This window comes from Anomaloglossus baeobatrachus, chromosome 6 (genome assembly GCF_048569485.1).
Source record: "Anomaloglossus baeobatrachus isolate aAnoBae1 chromosome 6, aAnoBae1.hap1, whole genome shotgun sequence".
In the NCBI taxonomy this organism is placed as follows: Eukaryota; Metazoa; Chordata; class Amphibia; order Anura; family Aromobatidae; genus Anomaloglossus; species Anomaloglossus baeobatrachus.
In genome coordinates, this window is record NC_134358.1 from 285218291 (window position 1) to 285228321 (window position 10031).

General features: G+C 36.6%; 1 protein-coding gene across 1 annotated transcript in view; it reads left to right on the top strand.

Annotated features, from left to right (window-relative positions):
• The window catches only part of CDH18 (cadherin 18), a 1183629-nt gene extending 1177668 nt beyond the window's left edge, over positions 1-5961 (top strand). The window contains exon 12 of the mRNA XM_075314869.1: positions 4713-5961. Within this exon, the coding sequence (XP_075170984.1) occupies positions 4713-5203 (491 nt within the window). The 3' untranslated portion in view covers positions 5204-5961. The remainder of the gene's footprint in view (positions 1-4712) is intronic.
• Positions 5962-10031: the final 4070 nt, after the last annotated feature.

A 10031-nucleotide genomic window follows, 5' to 3' on the forward strand; every position in this document is an offset into this window, starting at 1 on the left:
TGGTCAGTCTGGGTTCATGATCTAAGTGTGTTGGAACAAAGATTAAAAATTGGGAGTTAAAAGGAGATCAACATTTATAAGAGGAACTTTGACTACATGTTTCATGTTTAGTTGGATATACAATGTCATAGTGGCTGCAAAGCAGAATACAACTTTTTATTTTCTTCTTTGGTGGTGAGAAATTAGCAATCAAGTATTTGGCACCTAATGATTTAAGCTCATTTAAGTCCAACTGAATGCTATTAAATACTTCTCATTAAGGGCATGTACTTCTTTCTTTATGAGCTGCTAAGAACACCTCTCTTGTATCTAATAAAAGCTAACTTATTATGTGCCAGTATTTTGACCACTAATATTAGCATAGGAAAGAGGTGAGAATATATATATATATATATATATATATATATATATATATATATATATATATATATATATATATATTTACACACACACATTACAGACCAAAAGTTTGGACACACCTTCTCATCTTTAGAACAACTGTTAAAAGGAGACTTTGTGCAGTTGGCCTTCATGGTAAAATAGCTGCTAGGAAACCACTGCTAAGGACAGGCAACAAGCAGAATAAACTTGTTTGGGCTAAAGAACACAAGGAATGGACATTAGACCAGTGGAAATCTGTACTTTGGTCTGATGAGTCCAAATTTGAGATCTTTGGATCCAACCACCGTGTCTTTGTGCCACGTAGAAAACGTGAACGGATGGACTCTACATGCCTGGTTCCCACCGTGAAGCAGGGAGGAGGAGGTGTGATGGTGTGGAGGTGCTTTTCTGGTGACACTGTTGGGTATTTATTCAAAATTGAAGGCGTACAGAACCAGCATGCCTACCACAGCATCTTGCAGCGGCATGCTATTCCATCCGGTTTGCGTTTAGTTGGACCATCATTTATTTTTCAACAGGACAATGACCCCAAACACACCTCAAGGCTGTGTAAGGGCTATTTGACTAAGAAGGAGAGTGATGGGGTGCTACGCCAGATGACCTGGTCTCCACAGTCACCAGACCTGAACCCAATTGAGATGGTTGAGGTGAGCTGGACCCCAGAGTGAAGGCAAAAGGGCCAACAAGTGCTAAGCATCTCTGTGAATTCCTTCAAGACTGTTGGAAAACCATTTCCGGTGACTACCTCTTGAAGCTCATCAAGAGAACGCCAAGAGTGTGCAAAGTGGTAATGAAAGCAAAAGGTGGCTACTTTGAAGAATCTACAATATAAGACATATTTTCAGTTGTTTCACACTTTTTTAAGTATTTCATTCCACATGATTTAATTCATAGTTTTGATGCCTTCAATGTGAATCTACAATTTTCAGAGTCATATGAAAATAAAGAAAACTCATTGCATGAGAAGGTGTGTCCAAACGTCTTGTCTGTACTGTGTATATATATATATATATATATATATATAGTATATAGTTTTTCTGTTCATTTCTGCAGCCACTATTGCATCATGTGTTCAATTCAACATGAAAAATGTGGAGAAAGGTTTATTGTTCTTTACTGTTTTTGCTTGACTTAATATTCCTGAACACAATTGGAGATTTCGGCAGTCATCAGTCTGCCACATGTATTTCAGACTAGATTAAGAATTGCAGGGTGAATACCTCTTTGGTAGCGGTGAGCAAGTTGCTTACATGGAAACTTATTTTAGACATTTGATAGAGAAAAATGTTACACTGAAGATGACTGACAATTTTAGAGGAGCATGGTATTTGTGCAAGGAATTAGTGAAATAGACATGGTGGGTAGAGAAAAATGGGTTAGGATGAGAAGGCAAGTAGTTTGCTTAATTTAGTAAGTGGGAGAGGAAAGAGACCTTATAAAATGAATGTTGCACCTGTTTTTGTACTTCAAAGCAAAATTGAAAAATTTGGTAATAATCCAATGGGTATCAGTTTCAGAAATTGTAATCCTAGTGGATACTGCTTTTACTAACAGTCAAGAGAGCAGCCCAGCTAGTATCCAAGAAATTATAATATTGGTAGGGTAAAGGTTGATGGTGATAGGTGATTTCATAATCAGAAGGACGGACACAAATTGTGTCATTAAGACTACCTCAACAGAATGGTTTGTCTCCCTGTTGCCAGAAATTCATATGTGGTAAAATAGGTTAATGAACTACTTCAGATGGCTGGTGATGATCAAGCTGTCATGGTCCACGTGGAAACTGATAACAGAATGTTGTAGTGTTGGTTGAGGAACCTTAAGAATAATTGTATTAATTCTGAAAGGAAATCGTTCTCTTGATTAAAACCTGCACTATGTCCAATACAGAAGGCACCATGGAAATTACAGAGTTCAATACATAAGATAAGTCTTAGAACCTAGCAGAATGATTTGAGTAACCAGAACACTAGACTGACTTTTCTTTGGTGCACAATCTTGAGTCTGCAGATAGAGTGCAACTAAATTAAGTGTGGTCTACTGAGCTGCAACAATTCTAGCAGTGTTGGCAAGTGGACAAAAGTGGAGAACAAAGCAGAAAACAAACAGCTAAAAAGGAGTGATGTATTTTATTGGAGGGTGAAGAAATGGTTTGTGGATGATGAATAAGTCTAAAGATGGGAAGATCCATATATTATATCATTACTATTTATTTTTAGAGGATTATTGGTTCCATAGTGCTGTACATTATTTGTAGATGTACAGTTATGACAAATATAGCCATAAAGCTTTGAAATTAGCATTTAGGAAAGGTACATGTGAGAAAATGGATGAAAACCAAAAGGATATGTTCACAAAAGCCAGGAGTATAAGAAGCAATATTAGAGCACTTAAGGACCTGGTACTAGAGAAGCACATTGATGTAGTTGATGTTGCTGAGACATGGTTGGACAATGCACTATTGGGCTGTAAATAAACATAGTTTTTTGTTCTTTTGGAAGGACAGGGAAAAAAGAAAAAGAGAAGATTATGTCTCTGTTAAGAGTAAATGTGTATGTGAGTTTGACAGAGACAATAGGATGGATTTGGATGTTTAGATGCGGTTGAAACCTTGTATATGTAATTTCAAAGAAGGTTAAGCACTGCAAAAATAATCAGGAGAGGGTAAAGAGAGAGCCTAATTACCAAAGGAATTATTCAACTTTGTAAATAAAAAAAGAGATTGTGACTGATGTAGTTAATTCCTTTGTTCTTACTATAATGTAATCTTACAGCTTGAAGATTTTTACATGTGTATGGGATCAGAACTAATAAAAGCACAGAAATACATCATCATCAGTAACAAAATACATCACCAGAGCACCCATCAGTACAGAGACACATAAATAAATACATCACCAGAACCACTAGCAGTACAGAACTATATCAGAGCAGCCAAATTCCAGAGTGAGGAATTGGCAAAATGCAGCCTCTAGGGTGATGCATCGGACCGCCACATCCCACAGCTCCCTGCTGCCTGCTGTGCCACGGGCAAACACCCCTGTATGTATATTTATACATTTCTTATTCTAATTGTTGATCCAGTCAATTTACACTAAAGATCTAGAGGGAAAAACTTGCTTTGCTGGGCAGACTGGGTCTCACATTATGGATGTACCTATACTCCTTCCTTTTATCCATTCTCATTCCTTGGATGGACTTGATGGACATGTTTTGTTTTTCAATCATACTAATTATATATCTGTGTAACTATGTAATAAAAAATGCAATGAAGATAGAATACATATTTTTGCTTACAAAAAAATGATGCACTATTGTAGATCTCTCAAAAGTTCCATTCTGATACTTATGCAGCCCCTGCAGACTCTTCCTAGCCCCAATTTACCTGTGAACTGCCTCAATTTATTTTCCCCACTGACAAATTGTATGGCTTACTCTAAAGTTTCAGTTTGAAGGTTAGATAAGACAGCAACACTGGAATATCTTCTACACAAATTTACAAAAACCTATACACCAGCCCATAATATCTAGGAAACTAATTGATTCAAATATAGTTCAAAGCCAAATTTAACTAAGATTAATCTCATGCCCCTACAAGCAAATGTTTCCTTATCACTGGAGGTGTCCAAGGTATTAGGAACCAAAACTAAATACAGGACTCACTGTGTCATTGGAATGTTGATTCTTAAGCCTGTATGATCAGTATAAACTTCAGTCTCCGATAAGTTGCAGATGTTTTATTTTTTAATAAAATTAAAGATTTTTGACCAGTCATTTAGGAAAGCAATGTCTCAAGCATTTTGGAAATTCAGCACCCTGTTGTGTTCCATTAAATTATCAGATAAGTAAGAGCACTTTTATGGTTTATATAATAATAAATAATAATCACAGAGGGACCAGAGAGTTTCACACCCAAGACTTTAAAAGGATCCATGATTTGTTTTGTTGAAAAATATAGATTTAAATCAAAATTGACAGTTTTATTTGTAAACATAATAAAATAAAAGAGCATTAATAAAAAATATAAATAAGAAAATGTATCAAGTTTGGTTATAAAACATACAAGCTTTTTAAAGGTGATACCATTATGATTCCTATAATTCTTCGATAGATGCATATTAAAAATGTTGGACTTTCCATTGAAGTGGTTAAGGTAGAGTCCACTGATCTACTCTATTTTTCCCACAAACTACATATTGTTTATACATGTACAATGTCAGAAACTTCTATCTACCATTAAAAGTATACATTTGTCATCTTTTATCTTGTTATAATAAGTCATTAACATTATTTCCTTTCTTTTTTTCTAGCTATTGTTGTTCTTTTTATAACTCTTAGGAGAGGGAAAAAAGAGCCACTTATAATTTCTGAAGAGGATGTGCGTGAAAATGTAGTAACATATGATGATGAAGGTGGAGGGGAAGAAGACACTGAAGCTTTTGATATTTCTGCTCTTCGAAATCCATCTGCGGCGGAGGATTTAAAATATAGAAGAGATGTTAGACCAGAAGTAATGTGCACACCGAGACATCAAGATCAATCGTCTGCTGAAACAATCAATGTTCAGGAATTTCTCAATCAAAAGTTGGCTGAGGCAGATCGTGACCCAAGTGTTCCCCCCTATGACTCTTTACAGACATATGCCTATGAGGGTCAAAGATCAGAAGAAGGATCTATAAGCTCTCTAGATTCTTTAGGAACACCATCTGACCAGGACTATACTTTTCTTGATGACTGGGGACCGGAGTTTAAAAAACTAGCCGAACTTTATGGAGAAAAGGAATCCGAAAGAACAAATTAGTTTCCTAATTCAAAAACAGTTTTATTTACAAAACAGCTCAAAGCATAACCACAAGAAAACAAAAAAAATAAATTGATACTTGGAACTCAACAAGTTGTTCACTTTTACTGTAGAAACAAGTGCCATTTTCATATATAAAACTGGGTTACAAATTTTGAAAAATACAGAGAAAAAAAATATTTTCCCTTGTGTATATTTTTTAACTGATCAATAAAGTTGGTGGTGCCATATCCATAAATAATATTCGAAACACGCAGAGCATTAATATTTTACAACACATTATTAGTCAAATAGAAATAGAGAAAACTGTAGCCTTGTCATATGCTGGGGTAATAACTTGGTATGCTATACAGAACTTTTAAATATTTTATTTCTTTAAATGTACATTACTTAAATATGCACACTTTAACTAAATAAGCTTTATACCTGCAAAATAATTAGACAAATATATCCCTTTATTTTGGGAGTTTATGGCCTGTTTCAAATTGAAACCTAAATATATTAAACTATATTATATTATGCCACTTTTTTGTATATAGTAGGTAATTCCATTTAAAGTTGTATGTACATGTACATGTATATATGTGTAAATATATATTTATACATATAATATATACACATTGTTACCTTACACAATATAGCATAGATTGAAAAAGATACAGCAGGCTGAAATTATTCTGTGCACCATTGTGCAGCTATAGTATCATGATGTTATCCCATATTCCAAAACCTTTTGCTATATCTGCTCACATTCTGATAAAAAAAATAAAGGTAAAGAAATGTGCTTAGATTGTTGCAATTGATGACCCTTTTACAACATCACATTTCCATAGTTCTTACCATTGAGACATAAACTGGACAATAACATAATTGCTAAAAGTTTTGAGGTGCCAAAAATGGGCTATCAGTTAGGGTGCCAAAGGTTAACTATCAGTTGTAAACCCTGGCAAAACAAACAAAAACAGCATATATGAATTGTGATATTTTGCATTTGATGGAATTCTTTAAAAGATATCTCATATTTCAAGCACAGAGTAGCTTATAAAGTAACTTTTTTTCCATTACAGTAAAACTCATTGGCCATGTATAGGGATACAAAGAAAATCACTATATATGGTTATTTAATACAAATTAATCAAGTGCATTTATGTTCTAATTGGAACTTGTAGCATGTCAAATATTTATTAACTACACTGGAGATAAAAATTAGAGAACAATGGTTTGATCACTTTTTTTCAGAACTAATTTATTCTACATTGATCAACATTTGAAGGTTTTTTGTAAGGGGTACACCATGTCACTAGAACAGTGTTTTTCAAAAGATCCAAAGTTTATAAACATAAAACCTTTATTTTGCCAAAAATGTGATGATCATAATTAGAGAACAACAATGACTGTAGCACAGAGAAAGATTCTAACTAAATTTTATGATGGCAACAACAGTCACCAATCAGTAGGACGTGTACAGGCCTTTGCTTTGAATGACTTTAGCACATCTGCATCTACAGGACATCACTAGTCACTCACACTGCTCTGGTGTGATTTTGGTCATTCTTCTTCTAGTATCTCCTACAGTTCTTTGACTGTGGGTTACTTGGCCATATCTTTGTCACCAAGAATTTTCCACAGGTTTTCTATTGGGTTTATATCAGGATTCTGGGCTGACCATTTCATTGTTTCAATGTTTTCTGTTTCAATGAACTGCTTTACTCGTTTTGCTGTGTGACTGTGGGCATTGTCCTGCATAAAAATTGCTGGCTGATTAAGTGATGAATGCAAGTAAGGAACAACGTATTGTTGAAGAAGGTTTTGATACACACTTGCATTCACTCTGCAATGCAACTGTATGAGAGGTCCAACTCCTGCTGCAGAAAACATTCCCCAAACCATGACCACCAACCACTGATTTCTTAACACACTTTGGTTTCAGTCTTTCCCCAGTTTGTTGACAAACATAATTTTTCCCATCAGACCCAAATAAATTAAACTTGCTTTGGACAACTTCTCCACACCAAAGGTAAGTCTAAGGCGGGCTTTACACGTTGTGACATTGCTAGCAATTGCTAGTGATGTCCAACGCGATAGCACCCGCCCCCGTCACACATGCAATATGTGGTGATTGCTGCCGTAGCAAACATTATCGCTACGGCAGCTTGACACGCACATACCTGGTCGGCGACGTCGCTGTGACTGCCGAACAATCCCTCCTTCAAGGGGGAGGTGCGTTTGGCGTCACAGCGATATCACCATGATGTCACTAATCGGCTGGCCAATAGAAGCGGAGGGGTGGAGAAGAGCGGGACATAACATCCCGCCCACCTTCTCCCTTCCGCATTGCCGTTGGGTCGCAGGTAAGGAAATGTTTGTCGCTTCTGTGGGTTTACACACAGCGATGTGTGGAGCTGCAGGAACGACAAACAACATCGTACCTGCAGTCGAACTGACATTATGGAAATGAACGACGTTACACCGATCAGCGATATTGTACGCTTCTGTGCTCGTTCATCGTCGCACTTAGGATTTACACGTTGCGATGTCGCTACCGGCGCCGGATGTGCATCACTAACAACGTGACCCCGACGATATATCGGTAGCGATGTCGCAACGTGTAAAGCCCCCCTAACCTTCTTATTCTTTCTGCCAATGAGAGGTTCGGTCACTGCAGAGTGGGCTTTAAGTCCAAATTCTCTTAAACTTTGGGATACTGTATGATGAGACAAATCCTTACCCTGTTCAGTGCTGAACTGGCAAGCAATTCCAGCTGCAGTGTATAAACAATTACCCATGGAGATTCTCTGCATTATCCTGTCCTCTCTTCCATTTGTCTTTCGGGAGCGACCAGCCTTCTTGGGGGACTTGAAAGAGTTTGTAATGTTGTAAAGATGCAATATTCTCTAAATCAAAGACTTGGAATGATCAACTTCTCTTGCTGTGGCTGATAGGGCCTGATAGGGCTGACAGGGCCTGTGTTGGCCTTCATTTGGCCATCTGCTGCTGGAGGGTTTCCGTCACTTTTGAACAGCACATCATTTTTGCAAAGTCAGTGCAAAGTAGATAGTTAGGCTGCCAGCTAAATAGGGTTTGTCAGATAATTAAGGAAATTAGCACCAGGTGGCAGATTAACACCAATAACTTACAAGTATCTGAAAGTGTTCTCTAATTTTGGTCAGTGTTCTTTTTCATTTATCTCATTTGCATTTTTATTATGTGCTTTTGAAAAAATTAAATTTATGAAATAAATATAATAAATATGCTGATAGTTTACTCATGTTAGGAAGGATGTATTCACACAGGACTACACAATAAGATTAGCATTTAGGAAATTGTGTGTTGCTCTCTAATTTTAATCTCCAGTGTATGCTCAATTCAACTTTTTTTGTGATTCTCATAGCTCTGTTAGAATTTACACAAACACCAAGGTTCAAACTGGTACATCAGAGAACCAAAAAACATACTCAGAAAGTAAAACCTATAAACTGGCAGGAGGTGGCTAAAATAGAACCCCTCTAGAGACATAGTGGCAAAATTATGTTTTGCTTGTGTGAAGGTATTTTTATTTGAGATCAATATATTTACTGAAAAAGCACGATAACAAAATGTATATGGATCTCTTTCTACCACTTAAGATTGGCAAAGCGTTGAACATAACGATGTGCGGGCTGCGTTCACAGAAAGGAGGAAATCCGGAGAGTCAAAGCAGGGTTTTTATTCACTTAATGTGTTTTGACACCTTTCTTCAGTTAAAAAAACAAAAATCAAAAAATTAAATCAGACTCTCACAGGTGTTGTGCCTTCAGGAAACTTCTACAAGTGAGTCGGCAAATCTTGAGCTGCACAGTGGATTAAAGTCATCAAAGGAGATGATCTACTCATTTGAAATTTGAATTTGCTCGGTTTCATTTTTGGGGGGGTTTAAAATGTGATTTGTAGCAATTTGATTTCCCACAAATTGGCAATAGCAAAGCCCTCAGTAGATCTGAAATTTGTGCAACGCCAAAAGGTCTCTAAGGACTGTTTTCAACCTTTTTTAAGCAACTTAGTACAAAAACCGCTTTAGTAATGTCTAAGTGACCTCACCAAAGAAATAAATGGTAATTAGCAGTAACTAGGAGACCATTAGTAACAATGTTCACATATAGATTTTAAAATTTTTAGAATGAATAATGGTCCAAAATTATCTCATTACTTATAACTGCAAAGTCATCAATTTGAGGGCATGTTCTGCAAAGAATAATCTGTCTGGTCAAAAATTAATATTCTGCTTTGACTATGACTAGTGATGTGTGATATATTCGATAATGTCCTTTGCATTCTCTTTAGTAATTTGCTCGCTGAAGGCAAAATTGAGCAATTATTACTTGCATTTGGTAGCACTATGGCCCAGATGGTTGGAAAAAATTAAGTGCAATTCGGAAGCAATCAGGTTTAGTCCATGCAGGAACGCAGCCTGGAATGGATTGTATAGACTTGTTGTGATTTTGCGTTTTTTGACATCTAAATTCTGGTGAATCAAACATTTGTAGAGATCACATTTAGGCTTCCTGCCAGGCTGACATGATCATGTGTCAAGGTTCCTCCAGAAACAACAGGCAGGTCAGGAGCCTCAGCTCCTTTCTCATTTAGTAGTCAGCCGAGTAATGTGCCTAAGTTCTCTCCAACTTCCCCTTTGAGCTTAATCCAGTCACATGCAGCGATGAGGTCTTCGGCCATTTGCCAATCTTACCAGGAGGTAGCTCTGTTATAGAATCTCGATTGATTTTGACAAATGTCTTAGATTCGATGTAGAGTGGTCTCTTACCCCTTATTGCCCAAATTCTTGGGAGTAGCT